The sequence below is a fragment of the Capricornis sumatraensis genome, chromosome 3 (assembly GCF_032405125.1).
Source record: "Capricornis sumatraensis isolate serow.1 chromosome 3, serow.2, whole genome shotgun sequence".
NCBI classification, from domain to species: Eukaryota; Metazoa; Chordata; class Mammalia; order Artiodactyla; family Bovidae; genus Capricornis; species Capricornis sumatraensis.
The window spans coordinates 128,940,452-128,964,297 of record NC_091071.1 but is presented as its reverse complement, the minus strand read 5'-3'; the positions used below and the strand labels follow the sequence as shown (position 1 = coordinate 128,964,297).

General features: G+C 37.9%; 1 protein-coding gene across 1 annotated transcript in view; it reads left to right on the top strand.

Moving 5' to 3' along the window:
* DNAH7 (dynein axonemal heavy chain 7) overlaps nt 1–23,846 on the top strand; it is a 257,234-nt gene that overhangs the window by 97,951 nt on the left and 135,437 nt on the right. Inside the window, exons 23-27 of the mRNA XM_068967281.1 lie at nt 3,745–3,957; nt 6,746–6,855; nt 11,771–11,939; nt 14,840–14,942; nt 15,063–15,190. Of these exons, the coding sequence (XP_068823382.1) occupies nt 3,745–3,957; nt 6,746–6,855; nt 11,771–11,939; nt 14,840–14,942; nt 15,063–15,190 (723 nt within the window). The remainder of the gene's footprint in view (nt 1–3,744; nt 3,958–6,745; nt 6,856–11,770; nt 11,940–14,839; nt 14,943–15,062; nt 15,191–23,846) is intronic.

The window sequence follows — 23,846 nt, the reverse complement described above, 5'->3', positions numbered from 1 at the left end:
CGTCTAGTCAAGGCTATGGTTTTTCCAGTGGTCATGTATAGATGTGAGAGTTGGACTGTGAAGAAAGCTGAGTGCAGAAGAACTGATGCTTTTGAACTGTGGTGTTGGAGAAGACTCTTGAGAGTCCCTTGGACTGCAAGGAGATCCTGGGAAGCCCTATGAAGAGAAGATGTTAATTGACTTGTTTTGACTATTTTCATTTTTTCTATTATTTTTTAGTTAATATTTTGAGTAAAGCTTGTTTTTAGTTATTCTAGAAGATATATGAATTTACTATTATTAATTGAATTGCTATTATTAATTAAAAACAGAAACTGCATTTAGTGCAACATTCTTATCCTTAAAGTAGGATTTCAAGCAGATCAACTTTCACTTGACGATGGGCCAATCAGAATCCACCAATTGCAAATGTTTAAAACCATGAATTTTAAACATGTTTTTTTTACATGGAGTTTGGCCTTATTGTCTGTACGGTATTGGAGAACACTGAGTGTTGGGTTTGAGAGTCTTGTATTCCTTGTAAGCAAGCAGATGTCATAGAGGAACAAGCTGAGTAACACATGCTTAGTTCATTCCAACTTACCACTTACTTCTCCTCTGGGAAAGAATAAAGATATGGGGCAGGAAATCAGGGATTTTAGGGGAAAAAGTCTTTCTTCATGGAAATCAAAGCACGGGGATAAGGGTTTCTCTTACTGCAATAAGCCCTTGGATACTCCTGGACTCTTGACTCTCTGTCTCCATGTGCATTTTTCTTTTTTCCCCAATGAGTCCAGAAACTTCATTTTGTCTTCTCATTGTGAAGCTACTATTCAGCCACCTCCCCACACAAAGGGATTCCTCCATTGCCAGTGTGGGTTACTGGGGATACGTGTAGCCTTCTGGTTCTTACTCCTTGCTGGCCCCAAACCACCAGGACAGCTTCTTCATTCATTGTTGTGGGAAATAGAGGGGACAAAGAAACAAGTTTGTTGTGAGCAAACTGGGCAAATTCACGGGCATCTTCCATGTTTCTTCAGTTTAAATGTGGTGTTAATTAAACTGCACCCGTCTGCCAAAACCATATTTTTCTCTGGTAAGAATAGGTAGGAGTTGAAGTAGAGGATTTAAGTGTAAACCTTTCTTGTTTCTACTTACCTCCCAAGCATAATTTGAATCTCAAGAGACACACAGTTCAAGTCATTCCATTTCAATGTGTCCTCTCCTCAAAAATGCTGCTGCTGCTGCTGCTGCTAAGTCGCTTCAGTCGTGTCCGACTCTGTGACCCCATAGACGGCAGCCCACCAGGCTCCCCCATCCCTGGGATTCTCCAGGCAGGAACACTGGAGTGGGTTGCCATTTCCTTCTCCAATGCATGAAAGTGAAAAGTGAAACTATCTGCCTGCAGTTCTTACCATATCGTATAAAGATACAAATAGTTTCCTCCCCACCTTGGTTTACATCAGTATCCACTGATACTGAGATGAGGTTATGTATTCACTCATTTATTAGTTTACTCCATTTTTTCTGTCACTTAATATGGTACACGTATAGAACTATTCACACAGAAAGACAAACGGAGAATCCATGCCTTGAGTGACTGTTATTCCAGGGGAACTCAGCTTCATAGATGTAGGTCCTCTAAAGCTGTAATTTAGTGGGATTTAGAGAGTCTTTGCTGTTGCTTGCTAGATTGTTCTCTTCTGTTGTATTTTGTGGTGTTTTACATAGCTCAATTTCATGGAATGAAATTAAGCTTTGTATGTGTCCTTAAAAATTCTTTTCTTTTTCCTCTGCTTGTGAATACTCTGCATCAATATGCCCTTCATCTGCTCCTGTGTACCTTGTCCCTGTCACATCGCATGCATATTTGGTTTATTTAAGTTCTGTAGCAGCATCCGGAGGGGCACATGTTTTAGTATTTGAAACCACTGATGATTTAAGAAAATTTAATATGTAGTTCTATCTTGGGAGGATAGCATATGTTTTTGTGTTTTATGTGTTGATAACTTTTTCCTTAATTAATATGTGGTTCACATCTGAAACCGATGACTTTACTTGAGTAGCTGGAGACTTCTTGGCAGCCTCAGAGAAGACTAGGCATTTCCACTCGCTGCAGACACCCCAAGTTGTCTAGAGCTTAATGCTATAATGGCACTTTGTTGTACGTCCTGCTCCCAGAGGACCTGTTCCCCTCAGGATCCATTTCCATTTATTTATTCAAAGAATATTGACTGTGGAACTAGTCAGTATGAGGCATTAGAGGGGCTAAAAATGCATGAAGTAATCAAAACTTGGGTTATTGAAAATATGTGTATGATTTTGAGTAAATGTATCATTGTGCATATCACCAATTCAATGGACATGAGTTTGAGCAAGCTCCAGGAGTTGGTGATAGTCAGGGAAGCCTGGTGTACTGCAGTCCATGGGATCGGAAAGAGCCAGACATGACTGAGTAACTGAACTGAACTGAGGTATGATAAAAATATTTTATTCCAGACCAGATTTATTTTGGCAGATTATATAATAGTAGCTATTTTTAGATTCATTAGTTTACTGTACAGAACAGTTTACAATGAAGAAAATATAACAAAAACAATTTGGTATCATGATTTATTCAATTTAGCCAATCTGAATTCTCATTGATTCATATGATATAGTTCCTAAAAAACTTAATTTATCCCAGTTTGAAGCTAAATTTTAGTCCTAAGTCTGGCTTTTCCAGTAAAGTAAAAATATATTCTGCTAATGTAAATAGTTAATTCTTGTTGTTCAGTCGCTAAGTCGTGTCTGTGATGTAATGGACTGCACCACACCAGTCTTCCCTGTCCTTCACTATCTCCCGGAGTTGGCTCAAACTCATGTGCGTTGAGTCAGTGATGCCATCCAGCCATCTCGTCCTCTGTCGCTGCCTTCTCCTCCTGCCCTCAGTCCTTCCCAGCTCCCCGTGAGTACTAGAAGGACTCATGGGATCTAAGATAGAGCATTTGGAATTAGGATCTCTGTTCATCACTCTTGCAGTTTCTCTTTTGTTGTCTGTTTTTCATCTCTGCTGGTCTCTATGGGCTTTATTCTGCAGTGAGGGTGAAGGCTTTCAGTAACTTCAGATTGGTGTACTCAGAGTCTTCCAAGTCTTGTGAGAAGCACTTTTCTTCCTATCAGTATAGTAGTCCTTGGAAAGAATTGTGATTTGCTCTGGTTAGTCACACATTCCCTCCTTCATGTTGCTTTGGAGATGGGACAATATGATTGACAGCTCACCCCAACCACAGAACATACAGGCCTGAAAAGCGGAAAGGGAAGGATGTTGGATAGCCACAGACCATGTATGTTTACTTTGTCTGGCCTGATTGAGATTGTTCACCTAATTTATTTTTCTTGTTCAGTTGCTAAGTCATCTTCGACTCTGGGACCTCATAGACTGTAGCATTCCAGGCTCCTCTATCCTCCACTATCTCCTGGAGTTTGCTCAGATTCATGTTCACTGGGTCAGTGATGTTATCTAACCATCTTATCCTCTGCTGCCTCTTTCTCCTTTTGCCTTCAATCTTCCCCACTGAAAGATTTTTCAACTGAAAGATCGTTGCCATTGAAAACCTAATACCTTTGTAGTAAAAAGAAATTGATTATTTTTAAGTTATGTAGTATTGCAAGTTGTGGTAAAAACGTAGATAAGACTCTACTCTGTATGTGTGCTACGTCAACAAATTTTTGTTCAAAGGGATTCTGACCACGTTTGAGTAATTATATCTTATTTTCTTTCAGGCCCTTGAGGAATATTTGGAAAGATGTAACAAGCAAATTGATGATATTGTCACCTTGGTTCGTGGCAAATTGTCCAAGCAAAATCGTGTTACTCTGGGAGCCCTTGTGGTGCTGGATGTCCATGCTAGAGATGTTCTCACAACACTTGTTAAAAAGAAAGTTAATGATGACTCGGACTTTGAGTGGTTAAGTCAGCTTAGGTACTATTGGCAAGTAAGTAATATTACTGAATGTTATTACACAGCAATTTCAGATCACAACTGTTTAATTTGTACTTGCTAGCTCACATCGGTGATAGTATTGGTATAAGATTTTTCTTGCTGATGGCTAACTATTCCCAAACAAGCCTTCACCACATTGAAGATTAAGGCAGCCAAAAACTGTATGTCATGTGTAGGAAAACTATGTGTGTATCTATATCCAAATATATAGTTACATAGAAATAAATACTCACATATAGACACACACAAACTGTGAGGAATTATAAAAACTTACTCAGTTGAAATTAGTCATTATGCTTGCTGAATCTGCAAAATGTTGAAACTAATCAGTTTAATTTTTTTTTGATTCCTGATACATCTAAAGAATGTACAAATCAGAATGTTTTAGTCTGATTTAGTCATTACACTTTTCTCGTATTGATCAGTTGAAGGAACCTGAAATATGATCTGGAGGAAGGCTTTTATCAGCAGATCTGGGTGGCTGGTGATGGCGGTCACCATCAGGGAAGCAGGAGGAGCAGAGACAGTACAGTGAACAAGGGTCGGCCTGTTGAGAGTGGAAAGAGAGAGCTGATGATTGGAGATACAGACTCGAAAATTCTCATCATAGTCACTTTTGTGAAAGGTTTTGGGGATGTATGGAGTGGAAGGAGAAGAGATAAAAGAACCAGAACCCTGGAACACTATATGAGGCTGTGTGCATAGTGGTTAGGAGTTCAGACTGTGGAATCATAGTTTCTAATGCTATATCTTCCCCTTACCAGTTGTGTGACTTTGGCAAGTTAAGTTGCTCTCTTCAGGCACCAGCTTCCTTAGATATAAAATGGTGATGATGATAATACTCTATAGTGAAAACTCATGGAATAAATGATTGAAAATATAGAAGAATAATGAACTATCTAAAAGAATAATTAAGAATGCTGCTGCTGCTAAGTCGCTTCATTCGTGTCCGACTCTGTGCGACCCTATAGACGGCAGCCCACCAGGCTCCCCCGTCCCTGGGATTCTCCAGGCAAAAACACTGGGGTGGGTTGTCATTTCCTTCTCCAATGCATGAAAGTGGAAGGTGAAAGTGAAGTCTCTCAGTCGTGTCCGACTCTTAGCGACCCCATGGACTGCAGCCTACCAGGCTCCTCTGTCCATGGGATTTTCCAGGCAAGAGTACTGGAGTGGGTTGCCATTGATCCCATTTATAATTGCTCAAAAAAAAAAAAAAGAAAAATACCTAGGAATAAATTTAACCAAAAAAAGTGAAGGCCCTGTAAACTGAAAACTATAACACACTAATGAAAGAAATTTAAGACATGAATAAAGGGAAAGATCTGTGTTCATGGATTGGAAGGATTAACATTATTAAAAGGTCCATACTTCTCAAAGCAATCTACAGATTTAATGCAATTTCTATCAAAATTCCAATGGCATATTTCACAAAAAACAGAACAATCCTAATATTTTTATGGAAACAGGAAAAACCCCAAATAGAAAAGCAGTCTTGAGAAAGAGCAAAGATGGAAGCATCACATTTCCTGATTTCAAGTTATATTACAAAGCTAAAGTAATAAATGAAGCTAAAGCTGAAGTAATAAAACCAGTATGGTATTGCCATAAAATCAGACACATAGATCATTGGAACAAAACAGAGTCCAGAAATAAATCTACATATATATGGTAATTTATGACAAAGGAACCAAGAATATAAAATGTGGAAAGGACAATCTCTTTAATAAATGGTGTTGGGAAAACTGGAAAACCACATGCAAAAGAATGAAGTAGAACTGTTATCTTATGTCATACCTCAAAATTAATTCAAAATGGATTAAAGAATTGAGTGTAAGACCTGAAACCATAAAACTCTTAGAGAGGTAAGCACCTTGACTTTGGTAATAGGGGTTTCTTTTTTTTTAATTTGACACCCAAATCAAAGGCAACAAGAGAAAAAAAAAAAAAAACCACACACAAGTGGGACTACATCAAACTAAAGGCCTTTTGTACATTAAGGAAGACCATCAACAGAAGGAGAAGGCAACCTACTGAACAGGAGAAAATATTTTCAAATTATCTATCTGATAAGAGGTTAAATCCAAAATAAAGAACACATACCATGGGATCTCACTTATATGTGGAATCTAAAAATCAAAAGAAAATAAAACAAAGAACAACACGAAACAAGCTGATAAAGAAAACAAACTGGGGGTTCCCAAAGGCTGGGGGTGCAGGTTGAGAGGTGAGAGAAATGGGTGAAGGGAGTCAAAAGGTTCAAACTTCCAAGTCCAAAACAAGTAATTCATGGGGATGTAATATACAGCATGACAACAATAGTTAATAATACTGTTTTGTATGCTTGAAAGTTGCTAAGAGTAGATCTTCAAAGGTCTCACAGGAAAAAATTCTGTTACTATGTATGATGATAAATGTTGATTTATTATGATGATCATTTTGTAATAAATGTAAGAATGGAATCATTATGTTATGTACCTAAAGCTAATATAATATTGTATGTCAATTATACCTTAATAAAGTAGTGTTAGCAAACTTAAAGAAAATATGAGAAAGAACAAATATATTTTCCAAAGTTCTATGGAAAAAATTGAGGCCAGTGACTTCAAATCTTATCCAAGGAAATTAGATGTCGAATTGTTCTACTGAATTAAATGATGTCTGAAAAGTGAATTTTAAAGATACTGTTTATAGTATGGCTATTATTTATTAAAGAGCTTGAGATTTCATAGTATTTTAATTTTACAGTTTAAGCTAACTTCATTTTATCTGATTTATATTAGGAAAATAATTTAGAAACAAAGATGATCAATGCTGGCTTACGATATGGATATGAATATCTGGGCAATTCCCCTAGGCTGGTTATTACTCCACTCACAGACAGATGTTACAGGTAAACTCATTAATTTAAAGATCTAATTGGAAAAAAAACTTTCACTCATCTCTAGATCATTTAATTTTTTTAAGGACCAAAATATATCCTCTGTTATCTTTCCTGGACTATTAATTCTTTTCTCAACTTGACTTCAATTTCTTTCTCTGCTGACTTCTTCCTCTCGGCTCTAGACCTCTCAGCCCTAAGTATTATTGGGCAGTGCTATTGCTTTTTTGCATTGTTAGTTTCTCCTTCCTTCTTGAAACTTTTTGACTGTCCCTTTGGATCATTTGAGGCATCCTGTTTCATCCCTTGAATTGTATTTTCATGGAGTGCTTTGTGTCATGCTTCGTGGTTTCCTGAATGTTCTCATCTACTCTTAGACTTTTTAAAAAACTTATTTATGTATGTATTTGGCTGCACATGGTCTTAGTTGTGGTACATGGGAGGCTTGATCTTTGTTGTGATATGAGAACTCTTAGTTGTGGCATGTGGGATCTAGCTCCCTAACCAGGAATTGAACCCGGGGCTATCTGCATTGAGAGCTCAGAGTTAGCCACTCGACCACCAGGGAAGTCTCTACTCTTTAGGCATTAACAGCGTGCATCCTGAAGATCCCCAAACCAGTGCCTCCAGCCAAGGCCTCTCTCCTGTAAGGTTTCACCACACACATACTGGTAGATATCTCCATTATATATCTCATAGGTATTTACATGTACATTATTTTCTGTTGTCCTTCTGAATAATAAAAGACCTTTATTTTTAACTTCCAGTTTCCATTCACCATATTCCAGATTTGTTAAATACTAAATTAAACTTCATTTTTTCATTTTCTTCCAACATAACTAGTTTATTGACTAAACTAGTTTCAGGATGCAAGCAGAAAGCAGTTTTATCCTTTTTTATCACTATTCTTTTAAACTTGCTCTATCAAATAGTATCCCCATTTATGGATAAAATCTAGGATACTCTACTCTTTCTCAGATATTCCCTACTCTTTCTGGTGACTCTAATATATTAATAAATAGAGTTATTCTTTTCAGATGTTACAAGTCCATTTAGGTATAAAATCAGTTACTATTTTTCATCCGATTTAAAACATCCCTTCCTCCCAGTTCAAGCTTGATTCAAGCTTGTGGCCTGCATTTGGGAAGGTATTGATAAATGTGGTCAACCTTTTGTCATTATTATCCCTATCCATTGCGCCCTCCCCTCAGTAGCCCTTCTTTTGGCTTCTCCAGTGCTGGAAGTCGATAGAGGAGAGGTGAAGGAAAGGAAGAGGTCGGATTACAGGTGACAGGTGTCTTGGGTAACAACTATCTTTTGCTATCTAGTGCCCTCCATGATGGCACAAGTTCAGATGTTCCAGATGTTCCAAGGGATATTTATGTGGATTTGGGGAAGCCCTCAGTCACCTGATCGTCCCACCTGTGGAAAATGCTTTCTCTGGCTGGCTGCTGGTGACTTTTGCTTCAGCCTCTACTGAGGTCGACTACACACAGACCCTCTTCCTGGGGTCTTCTCTGATTCTACGTGGGTCTACTGCACCTGGGCCCACTCAGCTTAACTCAAGGCTGGCTCCCTACCAGTGGGATCTAGATCTTGTCAGATGATACACATGTGTTTTGCCATCAGTAAGAATGCATCTTTCTTACTGTCCCTGTTTTCTCCTACTCTGCCATCAGCAGAAATTGTAGGCATCCTCTTGACTAAATATTTTAAAGCTCCCAGCTTGGGGGTTTAGTTAAAATCCTAATACAAGCTGATCTCTATTTATATACTGTTACACATTTTTACAACTAATATGTAGGTGAGTGAAGTGAGTGAGTGAAGTCGCTCAGTCGTGTCCGACTTTTTGCAACCCCATGGACTGTAGCCTACCAGGCTTCTCAGTCCATGGGATTTTCCAGGCAAGAGTACTGGAGTGGGTTGCCATTTCCTTCTCCAGGGGATCTTCCCAACCCAGGGTTCGAACCCGGGTCTCCCACAATGTAGGCAAACGCTTTACCCTCTGAGCCACCAGGGAAGCATAGGTAGATTTGCCAAAAATTTTATCATCATCTTTACTCACCATGGCTTTTTTCTTTGTCTAATTTTTGGTTTAATTTTTCTCCTTCTGAAGCAATAACTTTTAGTTATTGTTTAAGTGAGTCTCTGCAAGTAGTAAGCTATACAGTATTTATCTAAAAATGCCGCTTTGTTTAGTTGCTCAGTTGTGTCCGACTCTTTGTGACCCCATGGACTGCAGCACACCAGGCTTCCCTGTCCTTCACCATCTCCCAGAGCTTGCTCAGACTCATGTCCATTGAGTTGGTGATGCCATCCAACCATCTCATCCTCTGTTGTCCCCTTCTCCTCCTGTCTTCAGTCTTTCCCAGCATCAGGTTCTTTTCCAATGAGTCGGCTCTTAGTATTGGAGCTTCAACTTCAGCATCAGTCCTTCCAGTGAATATTCAGGACTGATTTCCTTCAGGATTGACTTGTTTGATCTCCTTGCAGTCCAAGGGACTCTCAAGAGTCTTCTCTAACACCACAGTTCAAAAGCATCAATTCTTTGGTGCTCAGCCTTCCTTATGGTCCAACTCTCACATAAATACATGACTACTGAAAACACCATAGCTTTGACTATATGGACCTTTGTTGGCAAAGTAATGTTTCTGCTATTTAATAGGTTTATTGTAGCTTTTAATATACTGTCTAGGTTTGTCATAGCTTTTCTTCCAAGGAGTAAGCGTCTTTTAATTTCATGGCTGCAGTCACCATCTGCAGTGATTTTGGAGCCCAAGAAAATACTCTGTCACTGTTTCTATTGTTTCCCCATCTCTTTGCCATGAAGTGATGGGACCAGCTGCCATGATCTTAGTTTTCTGAATGTTGAGCTTTAAGGCAACTTTTTCACTCTCCTCTTTCACCTTCTTCAAGAGGCTCTTTAGTTCCTCTTTGCTTTCTGCCACAAGGGTGGTGTCATCTGCGTATCTGAGGTTATTGATATTTCTCCTGGCAGTCTTGATTCCAGCTTCATCCAGCCCTGCATTTCGCATGATGTACTCTGCATATAAGTTAAAATGCCTCTTGCTCTTCTTTTTTTCTTGGTCTTCACTAGATTGTTGTTGTTCAGTCTCTCCGTTGTGTCCACCTCTTTGCTACCCCATGGACTGCAGCACACCAGACTTCCCTGTCCTTCACTGTCTCCCAGAGTTTGCTCAAACTCATCGATTTAGTCGATGATGCCATCCAACCATCTCATCCTCTGTCACCCTCTTTTCCTCCTGCCCTAAATTTTTCTCAGCATCAGGGTCTTTTCCAATAGATTAGCTAGGTGTAAAACTGTAGATGAACAGTAATTTCCCCTCAGCTCTCCAAAGATATTATTCTACTGGCATTTATTGCTCCTGCTGACTAGTCTGTTATTCTAGTTATTAGTTTTATTCCTTTATAAGTAACTTTCTCCTTTGTAGTTTTTAAGGTTTTCTCTTTATTATTGATGTTCACTGGATGTTATTAGATGTGAAGGAGTTTTTATATATCCTACTTGGGACTTTTTCTAGTTAATATCTTTTTCAATTCTAGCAAATTTTCAGCCATTGTTTTTAGAATTTTGCCTTTTCCCCATTCTTTTCCTTCTTTTTTCTTATTGTTGGCCTCTTTCCCTGGATGATTTCCTCCTACTTATCTTCTAGTGTGCATAATTCTGTTTCTGTATGTTTTCTCTGCTATTTATTCTGTTCATTGAATTTTCAAAAGTTCAGAGATTATATTTTTCATTGCTAGTTTCCAGTTTCCTTTTTTATAAGATTGACTTCTTTTTTTCCTCACAATTGTCTGATGTCTATTGCTTTTTATTTAAAATCTTCCTAAACCACCAGAATACCAAAGAAGGTGGAGTGCCATATATACAGTAGCCCTCTCAGACCATTGTCCAACTGCCTATTTGCCTTTGTCATTGCAAGTCTGATTCTTAATTTTGATCTCTCTTTCTGGTTTTAACTGTGAGCTCATTTTAGTAGGATTGTTTCCCCAGGTGGTCTTCCACTTCTCAATTGTGGAGGTGTCCATGTGGAACAGTTTTACATTTATCTCTGTGGAGGACTCTAGGGTTTTCTCTGGTCCAGAACAAAATTTTAATGCTAATTTCTCAGTTTGGTTTCATATGCCTATCAGTAGCCAGTCCCTTCTCCAGCAGATCTTTCTGACTCAGGGATCAAACTGGGGTCTTCTGCATTGCAGGTGGATTCTTTGCCAGCTGAGCTACCAGGGAATGGAAATTTGATGGCACCCTTTATGAATGATGTCGATTTCTCACTGGGCACTGCATGGAGTATAAGCTTCCTGTCCCTTCATTGACAATCTTTGTCTCCTGAATAGGCTGCTGAAGTAATTTTAGTTTCCATTTACACCCAAGGCAACCTTTCAAATCTTCTGGGTTTAAATAGTGAATCCATTCCAGCTCCTCAGCTTGCTCAGTTCTAAGAACATTTGTTTCTGTGTAGGTATAAATGCACTTGTGTTTATTTACAAATTCCAAACCAATGTGCACCTCTACAACTTTAGCACCTAATTACTTTTCCAGCTATGCATTGTCTTTTCTTTGATAATTTGCTTTTCGTTCTCTCAAAAATGGTTCTATATTTCCAAAGTTATCATTTTTTATGTAGCATTTCCATATGCTTGCAGTAAGGTAGTTGGATGGTTCAGGATCAACTAAATTCTCCAGAAGTCAGCATTGAATTTCAAAGGTGAGTTTGTTCTGATTTTGTCACGTATACAGCTATTCAGAAGTAAAATATAAAACAGACAAAGATTTTCATAAGTTAGTAGGAAGGAAGGAATTTTTGGTGAGGAAGTAGAAAATTTGGCTCTTGATTTAAATTTTTTCTGAATGTATATAAAAATCACATTATTACACAAAGATTGTTTATTTCTTATATTTCAGAACCTTATTTGGAGCCCTTCATCTGCACCTTGGAGGAGCACCTGAGGGGCCAGCTGGCACTGGAAAGACTGAAACTACTAAAGATTTAGCCAAAGCTGTAGCCAAGCAATGTGTTGTTTTCAATTGCTCTGATGGGTTGGACTATCTGGCTCTAGGAAAATTCTTTAAGGTTTGAGTTTACTCCTCATTTATGATATGATAACTTCTCAGAAAGACTTTTTATAATGAAACATAATTTGATGCATGTAAAAGACTTGCTGTAAGTAGAGTTATATCAAAAGCTTATTTGAGAAGGAGTTCTACCTCCCTCTCAGATAGTAAAGAATTCACCTGCAACATAGAAGACCCAGGTTCAATCCTTAGGTCAGGAAGATCCCCTGGAGAAGAGAATAGCAACCCACTCCAGTATCCTTGCCATAGAATTCCATGGACTGAGGAACCTGGTAGGCTGAAAGTCCTTTGGGATGCAGGGTGGGACATGACTGAGCTGACTAACACTTTCACACTTTCTACCTCCCTCTTCAGTCCTTGCTTTATAAAGGGTCAGTATTCCTGATAGTAATGAATGAGTTGAGTCCCTTCAACACACTGGACAACTAGAAGTTTGAGAACCATTATTTTAAGTGAAAGTCACTCAGTTATGTCCGAGTCTTTGTGACCCCATAAGTATAGTCCATGTTATTCTCCAGGCCAGAATACTGGAGTGGGTAGCCTTTTCCTTCTTGGGGGATCTTCCCAACTCAGGAATTGAACCCAGGTATTCTGCATTGCAGGCAGATTCTTTACCAACTGAGCCACAAGGCAAGCCCAAGAATACTGGAGTGGGTAGCCTATCCCTTCTCCAGTGGATCTTCCCAACCCAGGAATTGAACCTGGGTCTCCTGCATTGCAGGCAGATTCTTTACCAACTGAGCTATATTGCATCCTGTAAATACTGAGTTCTCTAAAGACTTCATTATTAATGAGTTATGATTCAATGATTTACTTTTATAAACACATTCTATTTAATCTTTTTGGTGAACTTGAAATCCCTTTGTTTTTTCTTATTCTGAGTCAGACTCCCACTCTTAAGAGTTGGTAAAATTGCAAAAAGGGGAGAGAAAGATATAAAGTCTCTGGCTAAGTTCATTGAGTAACCTTTGAGCATCTGGTCATTTTGATGCTTTGTTGCTATAGTTTGTTGTTCCTTAAAATATAGGTGGCACAATTGAACATGAAATTATCCATGTGGGATTATGAGTTCCACTTACTTGTTTTTTTATTTTCTATTCTTGTATACTTTGCAAATTACAATTTAATGATTCTTTAATCCTTAATTTTCAAAGATAACAGAAGAAAAAGTTAACATTGTAAAAATACTCAAATCATTTGTATACCTATGACTGATTCATGTTGATGTCTGGCAGAAACCAATGCCATAGTATAAAGCAATTGTCCTGCAATTAAAAATAATGTTGATGTATGGCAAAACCAATACAATATTGTAAAGTTTAAAAATAATAATAATAATAAAATAAAATCTGAAAAAAAAATAAATTAAAAAAAATTACTAGGCTATCCCGCAGTATAAAAACATTATAAATAAAGAACAAATAAGTGTGTTTTAGGATAAAAAAACTACTCACACTAACAAAACATAACAACCCTACCCTATAAGTAAACTATTCCTGACTGAAATATGGCCTAGTCATTTAATGAAATATTTGGAACATCAGAAGTTTCTATATTTGTGACACTGAAACAATTAGAATAATAGTAAAATAAAGGAAAATATTATAATAAGTAAAATATGAAGAAAACCTTTGAATGATCAGTAGCTATTTCAATCATCCTCTATAATGATATACAACCTCACTGTAATGCTTATTAAAGAAATAATCAGCAAATCTAAAAGATTCCCTGTGTACTTTAAATAGCCATTATATTCCTAAATGTTTCAAGAAAATTCTGGTATGCACTAAGTTTTCAAATCTATATAATAATATTCTTAATTCTTTGATATAGATTCATATATTAAAATATTGTTTTGTTATTGATAAGTATTGATTATATGGACAATTTATATTAGGATCATGCTGAATAATGGGGGTACAGAATTAAAAAGACAGAGATCTTACTAGAACCTCACAATCTGTATAACTCTGAACACGTGAATTCATAAGCATTTTGTTCTCTGTGATTTCTAATCCTTTTATTATGTCATGTGTTAGATTTCTAAGTCTTGGAGTCTTCACTAAATAATGAAAATGTACTATTCTTTGACATGCATGGTGTTCATGTTTAATCCAGTGTGTTTGAATAGATGGAACTGTACACAAATCCAAGGTTAGCCACTATTAGATATATGGCATTGTACTAAATACTTAGCATCTTATGTGACATAGCCTTAGTTTCCTTTTATGAAAGATATATACAAAGTGCCATGCATCATGTCCTGCATATTATAGGTGCTTAGTGAAATACACATACGTACATATACAATCTAGAGAATGTACATTCAGTAATCATTTTTGCATTTTTAAAAAATTTAATTTGAATTTGGACTCAGCTACTCAAGTCTGACTTTCTAGTTTTTACTATGACCAAATGGCACATAGTTACTTTTGAGGTAGCTGTAAGTTAGAATTGCAAGCTGGGGCCTCCGATGGTGTTAGCTGGTCATTAAGGTACTCAGGTTACAGGGTAGTCTCATTGACAGCAGGAGTCACCTAATTTAAAGGATTATTACAATCCATTCTATGGAGTCTGTAAGAAAAAAGTGAATAAAATCAACTTGTAACTAAAAAATAAGAAAGGCTTTAAAATTATAGATATACATCTAAATGCCAAAAAATACACAGAGAAAGTAAAACAAAAATCAATTGGAAAAATTTTCAATTCATCAAACTCTTTATTCATGCAGAATAATGAATTGGTAATAAAAGAGTAAGCTGTCTTTAAAGATAAAGGTGAATAAGCAATTTCCTTGATAGGATATTAAATCTGTGAGGAGATGAGGTGAAAATACAACATTTCAATGTAATATTCAATCAGATAAAATTGAAAATTTTCATTACTCTTTTCTCCCAGGGACTGTTATCTTGTGGTGCCTGGGCTTGCTTTGATGAGTTTAACAGAATTGATTTGGAAGTGCTGTCTGTCGTTGCTCAACAAATTCTTACTATCCAAAGAGGTAATGGACTAGTTTGTCTCTGAGTTGTGTGGAAACAGTAGAAATATAGGACATAATGAATGGCACGAGTCCCATTTATATGTGGAATTGCTAAGTCATTTCATCCTTGATTACCCACAGGTATTAATGCAGGTGCTGATTTACTAGTGTTTGAAGGAACTGAATTAAAACTTGACCCCACGTGTGCTATCTTTATAACAATGAACCCTGGATATGCTGGACGATCTGAATTGCCTGATAATCTAAAGGTACAGAAAAGGCAATTATATAATCTGTTTCCTTGTTGTGATTTACAAAGTTAATATATAAAAAGAACATGCTCTTCTTGAATTTTACATAAAACAGTTTTAGATGTTATATTTTAGACAACTGTTTTAGAAAAATTTTAAAGCTTTGATTACCTTTAAAAAATATGCAATTTCTAGAACTTCTATTTTAAAACTGATGATAAGTATAAAAATTGGAAAACATAGGAAATATTGGAAAAGGTACCCATTCTACTGTTTACTATGTGGTATTCCTCAATATTAAATGTTGAAATCAGACAACTGTGAATACTGGGGGAAGGTCTGTTCATGTTAATATTATAATATGGGCATTTTTCTATCTTTATGAACATGATTCAAACTGTAAATAAGTTTATTGAACTGTGTTTACAGTTTGAAATTTAGATTGTATCTAGTTTTCCTTTATAGATAATACTGCAATGGGAAATGGGAAATTTTTACTTAAGGCATTTCTCTATTTTAAGGTATTTCATTAGGAGATTCATAGGACCAAGAGCTGTGTTGCTGAATTGCCTTCTAACAGAGGTTGAAACAATTTACATCCTATATCAATTTTCAGTTCTCCTTAATACGTAGCACTGTTTGTTTTCTTATAAGAACAAAATAGCTAATTGACTAGACTAGAATCTTCATTAAAAAAAAAAAAACTTTGATTATTACTGAAATATGACCTTTCCCCCATTTCTTTGTTAGACCTTTTATATCCTTTTCTGGTGAACTGCAAGTTTATGGCTAGTGCATGGAGAAAAAAGGGTGAATAATAATACAGTGGTAATTGAAGATCCTAAACCAAGTTTTCTGACTCTAAATCCTACATTCCTTCCATTATTCACATTTTTAGAATGACAGCTTCTTAGATGAGGTGAGGTATTTTTCTTTTCCACCAAAAAAAACTTTTGATTGGACCAACTGCTGCCAAGAATTTTTGTGGTATTTCTATTCCTTGCACTTTTCTTTGCTTGATGTGATGTTTTAGTACTTTGCCTTTGTGAAGGAAGGTATAATTTAAAAATGGAAATTGGTAAATCCTCCTTCATCTAAGAAGCATTTTGTGATTTCTTATTCCAATATACATTTGGAAAAAATATACATTCCAGTATACATTGGAAAAAAGCAAAATGGGTGTTTGAGGAAGCCTTACAAAGAACTGTGAAAAGAAGAGAAGCTAAAAGCAAAGGAGAAAAGGAAAGATATACCCATCTGAATGCAGAGTTCCAAAGAACAGCAAGGAGAGATAAGAAAGCCTTCCTTAGCTATCAATGCAAAGAAATAGAGGAAAACAACAGAATGGGAAACACTAGAGATCTCTTCAAGAAAATTAGAGCTACGAGGGGAACATTTCATGCAAAGATGGGTTCAATAAAGGACAGAAATAGTATGGACCTAACAGAAGCAGAAAATATTAAGAAGAGGCGGCATGAATATACAGAAGAACTGTATAAAAAAGATCTTCACAGCCCAGATAATCACAATGGTGTGATCACTCACCTAGAGCCAGACATCCTGGAATGTGAAGTCAAGTGGGCCTTAGGAAGCATCACTATGAACAAAGCTAGTGGAGGTGATGGAATTCCAGTTGAGCTATTTCGAATCCTGAAAGATGATGCGTGAAAGTGCTGCACTCAACATGTCAGCAAATTTGGAAAAGTCAGCAGTGACCACAGGACTGGAAAAAGTCAGTTTTCATTCTAATCCCAAAGAAAGGCAATCCCAAAGAATGCTCAACTACCACACAATTGTACTCATCTCACACATTAGTAATGTATTGCTCAAAATTCTCCAAGCCAGGCTTCAGCAATACATGAACCATGAACGTCCAGATGTTCAAGCTGGTTTTAGAAAAGGCAGAGGAACAGAGATCAAATTGCCAACATCCACTGGATCATCGAAAAAGCAAGAGAGTTCCAGAGAAAACATCTATTTCTGCTTTATTGACTATGCCAAAGCCTTTGACTGTGTGGATCACAATAAACTGTGGAAAATTCTGAAAGAGTTGGGAATACCAGACCACCTGACCTGCCTCCTGAGAAACCTGTATGCAGGTCAGGAAGCAACAGTTAAAACTGGACATGGAACAACAGACTAGTTCCAAATAGGAAAAGGAGTACATCAAGGCTGTATATTGTCACCCTGCTTATTTAACTTCTATGCAGAGTACATCATGAGAAACGCTGGGCTGGAGGAAGCACAAGCTGGAATCAAGATTGTCTGGAGAAATATCAATAACTTCAGATATGCAGATGACACCACCCTTATGGGAGAAAGTGAAGAGGAGCTAAAAAGCCTCTTGATGAAAGTGAAAGAGGAGAGTGAAAAAGTTGGCTTAAAGCTCAACATTCAGAAAACTAAAATCATGGCATCTGGTCCCATCACTTCATGGCAAATAGACATGGAAGCAGTGGCTGACTTTATTTTTCTGGGCTCAAAAACCACTGCAGATGGTGATTGCATCCATGAAATTAAAAGACGCTTACTCCTTGGAAGGAAAGTTATGACCAACCTAGACAGCATATTAAAAAGCAGAGACATTACTTTGTCAACAAAGTCATGTATGGATGTGAGAGTTGGGCTATAAAGAAAGCTGAACGTGGAAGAATTGATGCTTTTGAACTGTGGTGTTGGAGAAGACTTTTGAGAGTCCCTTGGACTGCAAGTAGATCCAACCAGTCCAACCTAAAGGAAATCAGTCCTGAATATTCATTGGAAGGACTGATGCTGAAGCTGAAAACTCCAATACTTTGGCCACCTGATGCAAAGAGCTGACTCACTGGAAAAGACCCTGATGTTGGGAAAGACTGAGGGCAGGAGGAGAAGGGACGACAGAGGATGAGATGGTTGGATGGCATCACCGACTCAATGGACATGAGTTTGGATAGACTCCAGGAGTTGTTGATGGACAGGAAGGCCTGGCGTGCTGCGATTCATGGGATCGCAAAGAGTCAGACACGACTGAGTGACTGAACTGAACTGATACATTTGGAAAGCTCTTTTGGTCTAATTTTTTTATTCACTCTTGGTTTTCTTTTATTCGGTAGGATTGATCTGAATACATAAGTATTCGTAAAGGCAAAATATCTGTGAGCAGTTTATCAGTAAAAAACGGGGGCCATCATGGGTTGAGTCTGTTAATGCCCTGTGTGGACTCCTCCACGTTGTATTTATTGTGCATGTTGAAACAGTGGTGTTTGGTGTAGTTTCTTTCTATTTTAGGTCAAAAGCTGTTCTCAAATTCTAATAGCTTTTTGTTGTTTTCATTGTTCCTTTTGTGCAGTCTTCTTGGTTGGTTAGAGCTGCTATAAAACATCTCTTTTCAAGTACATCTGGAAGTACCTAACAATTTGGAAAAATGTCTTAGCCTGAAATGAAAGATATATAGATAAAAATATATGGGCTTCCCAGATGGCACTAGTGATAAAGAGTCCATCTGCCAATGCAGAAGAAGCAAGAGACACAGGTTCGATCCCTGAGTTGGGAAGATCTCCTGGAGTAGGAAATGGCACCGTACTCCAGTATTCTTGCCTGGAAAATTCCATGGATTGAGGAGCCTGGCAGGCTATAGCCCATGGGCCTGCAGAGTGTCAGACATAATTGAGTGTCTGAAAACTATCTATTTAAAGCCTGCTGAGACCCAGAAAGTGTTTTCATGTCTTCAGGATCATCCTTGAAGCTTCCCTCTTCTTCACCCAGCGATTTCAGTCACTTACCAAAACCAGTCTTGTAACTCCTGCTGTTCCTGGCCAGTGCTATGGCCATGCCTTGCTCCCACTCCTCTTCAGTGTTCTCTTACATGTCTTACTGCAGTGGTTCACCTATCACCGTTGTGATAGCTCTTTCTCTATGTATATATAATGTGTATATGTCTCACATATTCTTAAACATATATATATATATATATAACATATTCTTATTCCAGTCATCAGCTTATGGACACTTGGGTTGTTTCCATGTCTTGGCTCTTGTAAATAGTGCTGCTGTGAACATTGGGGTGCATTTATCTTCTCAAATTAGAATTTTCATCTTTTTCCCCCAGATGTATGCCCAGGAGTTGGATTGCTGGAGCATATGGCAACTCTTTTTAGTTTATGGAATACCTCTATACAGTTTTCTATGGTGGCTGCACAAATTTACATTCCCACCAACCATGAAGGAGGGTTCCCTTTTCTCCATACCCTCTCCAGCTTTTATTATTTGTAGACCTTTATATGATGATCATTCTGACCACTGTGAGGGGATACCTCGCTGTAGTTTTGGTTTGTATTTCTCTACTAATTAGAGAAGTTGAGCATCTTTTGAGATGCCTATTGGCCATATGTATGTGTACTTTGGAGAAATATTTATTTAGGTCTTCTGCTCATTTTTTGATTGGGTTGTTTGCTTTTTTGCTGTTGAGTTATATGAGATGTTTCTATATTTTGGAAATTAAGCCCCTGTTGGTTGCATTGTTTACAAATATTTTCTCATAGTTTATTGGTTGTCTTTTCATTTTGTTTATGATTTCCTTTGCTGAGCAAAACTTTTTAAGTTTGATTATTCCCTTTTGTTCATTTTTGCCTTTATTTCCATTGCCTTGGGAGACTAAGAAAATATTGGTCCAATTTATGTCAGAGAATGTTTTGCCTGTGTTTTCTTCGAGGAGTTCTATGGTATCTGTCTTATATTTAAGTCTCTAAGCCATTTTGACTTTTTTTTTTTCACTTTTGGTGTGTGTAAAATGGGAGGGAATGTTATAACTTCTTTGATTTACAAGTGGCTGTCTAACTTTTCCAATACCACTCGCTAAAGAGACTATCTTTTCTCTATTGTATATTCTTGCCTTCTTTGTCAAAGATTGACTGTAGGTGTGTGGGTTTACTTCTGGGCTCTCTATTTTGTTCCACTGATGTGTCTGTTTTTGTGTCAGTACCCTGCTATTTTGATTAGTGGAGCCTTGTAGTATTGTCTGAAGTCTGGGTGGGTATGCCTCCAGCTTTGTTCTTTCTCCTCAGGATTGCTTTGGCAATTCTGAGTCTTCTATGTTCAGTCACTAAGTCATGTCACACCCTTTGTGATATAAATTTTAGGATTTAGTTCTGTGGAAAATGTTATGAGTAATGTGATAGGGATCTCATTAAATTCATAGATTGCTTTGGGTAGTATGGAAGATAGGCATATTCTATATCTTCTGATGTCACAAAGTCAATAACATGATACATTGTGGCATCCAACTCTAAAGGCACAAGAAGAAGAAAATGCAAGTGAAACTGGGCTCAGTTCCAGTGACAGAGCCTGGCCTCTGTGACACAAGGCTGCTCTGCATGACAGAAGGCAGAAGTAGGGAGCTGAAGGACGTGTGAGCGTCTGGAGAGATTTGAGGGAGTCTGGTGTTCCAGGTGAACAAGAAGTCAGGGATTCATTGAGGGTTTTGTCCTACAGTCAGGAGGATTTGCAAATGCTAACATTCTGATACATAGCTTTCCTCAGAGTAAGAGTGTGAAACACTCCATTAGTACCGAGAAAAAAAGTGAAATAGATCCTAAATCCTCCATTTCACTCAAGTAAAACCTAGCTCATTTCTGAACAGGTCACAATATTATGAAATCTATTTCTAATTTCTAAAGGAAGAAATGGTAACAAGTTACTGCTTGAGATTTTGTTGTTGTTGTTCTTCCAAACATATAGTTCTTTGAAAGCCTCCTCTAGGAAGTATTTATAATTCCTTATGTATTGCCCTTCTTCTTCCACCCTATGGGGCAGAGTCAGTAGAATAATTATTCTCAATTATTTATTTCTGCTGAGGTAAACATGGAGGGTAATGCTAACACTGATTACATGTACTGGAATTTATTCAAGCTCTGGCAGTTTACCTGGATCTATACTTTCCCGTTTTTTTTTTTTTTTACACACACAAGAAAGTATGCCATGGGGTAAGCCAGAATCCAAGTTAATTTTTAAAGCACTAAATTACCCTTTCATTTCATGCAGGGATGCTCATGATAAAGGACAGAAATGGCAAGGACCTAACAGAAGCAGATGAGATTAAGAAGAGGTAGCAAAAAAAAAAAAACACAGAAGAACTGTACAAAAAATATCTTAATGACCCAGATAACCACTATGGTTTGGTCACTTACTTAGAGCCGGACATACTGGAGTGTGAGGTCAAGTAGACTTTAGGAAGTATTATTATGAACAAAGCTAGTGGAGGTGGTGGAATTCTAGCTGAGCTATTTCAAATCCTAAAAGATGATACTGTTAAAATGCTGCACTCAGTGTGTCAGCAAATTTGGAATACTCAGCACTGGCTACAGGACTGGGGAAGGTGAGTTATCATTCCAGCACCAAAGAAGGACAATGCCAAAGAATGTTCAAACTACCATACAGTTGTGTTCATTTCACATGCTAGCAACATAATGCTCAAAATCCTTCAAACTAGGCTTCAGCAAAATGTGAGCCGAGAACTTCCAGATGTACAAGCTGGGTTTACAAAAGGCAGAGGAAACAGAGATTAAATTGCCAACATTTGTTGGGTCATGGAGAAAGCAAGAGAATTCCAGAAAAACATCTACTTCTGCTTCATTGGCTATGCTAAAGCCTTTGACTGTATAGATTACAACAAACTGTGGAAAATTCTTCAAGAAGTGGGAATACCAGACCTCCTTACATGTCTCTTGAGAAACCTGTATGCAGGTCAAGAAGCAACAGTTAGAACCGGACATAGAACAATGGACTGGTTCAAAATTGGTAAAGGAGTACGAGAAGGTTGTATATTGTCACCCTGCTTTTTTTTAACTTATATGTAGAGCACTTCATGTGAAATACTGTGCTGGATGAAGCACAAGCTGAAATCAAGATTGCTGGGAGAAATACCAACAACCTCAGATATGTATCTGATGTCACTCTAATGGCAGAAAGTGAAGAGGAACTAAAGAGTCTCTTGATGAGGGTGAAAGAAGAGAGTGAAAAAACTGACTTAAAACTCAACATTCAAAAAACTAAGATCATGGCATCCTGTCCCATCACTTCATGGCAAATAGAAGGAAAAGGTGGAAGCAATGACAAGTTTTATTTTCTAGGGCTCCAGAATGACTGTGGACGATGACTGTGCCATGAAATTAAAAGACGCCTACTTCTTGGAAGGAAAGTTATGAAAAACCTCAGTCGCTCAGTCGTGTCCAACTCTTTGTGACCCCATGGAATGCAGCACGCCAGGCCTCCCTGTCTATCACCAACTCCTGGAGTTTACACAGACTCATGTCAATTGAGTCCATGATGCCATCCAACCATCTCATCTTCTGTCATTCCCGTCTCCTGCCTTCAGTCTTTCCCAACATCAGGGTCTTTTCTAATGAGTCAGTTCTTCACATCACGTGGCCAAAGTATTGGAGTTTCAGCTTCAGTATCAGTCCTTCCAACGAGTATTCAGGACTGATTTCCTTTAGGATGGACTGGTTGGATCTCCTTGCAGTCCAAGGGACTCTCAAGAGTCTTCTCCAACACCACAGTTCAAAAACATGAATTCTATGGCACTCAACTTTCTATAGAGTCTAACTCTCAGATCCATACATGACTACTGGAAAAACCATAGCTTTGACTAGATGGACCTTTGTTGGTAAAGTAATGTCTCTGCTTTTTAATGTGCTATATAGGACAGTGAAAAAGTTGGCTTAAAACTCAACATTCAGAAAACTAAGATCATGGCATCCCGTCCCATCACTTCATGGCAAATAGATGGGAAACAGTGGAAACAGTGACAGACTTTATTTTGGGGGGGCTCCAAAATCACTGTAGGTGGTGACTGCAGCCATGAAATTAAAAGACACTTGCTCCTTGGAAGAAAAGTTATGACCAACCTAGACAGCATGACAAACCTAGACAGCTTATTAAAAGGCAGAGACACCACCTTGCTCACAAAGGCCCCCCTATAGTCAAAGGTATGGTTTCTCCAGTAGTTATGTATGGACGGATGTGAAAGTTGAACCATTAAGAAGGCAGAGTGCTGAAGAACTGATCCTTTTTAAATATGATGCTGGAGCAAACTCTTGAGAGTCCCTTGGACAGCAAGGAGATCAAACCAGTCAATATCAAAGGAAACCAACCCTGAATATTCATTGGAAGGACTCTTGCTGAAGCTCCAATCTTTGACCACCTCATGCAAAGAGCCAACTCACTGGAAAAGACCCTGATGCTGAGAAAGACTGAAGGCAAAAGGAGAAGGGGAAGGCAGTGGATGAGTTGGTCAGATAGCATCACTGACTCAATGGACATGAATTTGGGCAAAGTCTGGGAGATAGTGGAGGACAGAGAAGGCTGGCGTGCTACAGTCCATGGAATCACAAAGAGTTGGACATGACTTAGTGACTGAACAACCACAAAAGAAAGTTGGTATCACCCTAACTTAGGCATTGACCAGCTAAATCACCAGTTCATTCATTCATTCTCTATTTTATTGATTAAAAAAAGTTGTTGAGAACCTACCCTTTAAAAGAGGTACCATCTTTAGAGTAATTCTCTTGCGTTTCCACCCCCCAGGTAGGTAGTAGTTTTCAGCACATGTTTAAGCATCTCGTAATTCTCTTGCGTTTCCACCCCCCAGGTAGGTAGTAGTTTTCAGCACATGTTTAAGCATCTCGTAATTCTCTTG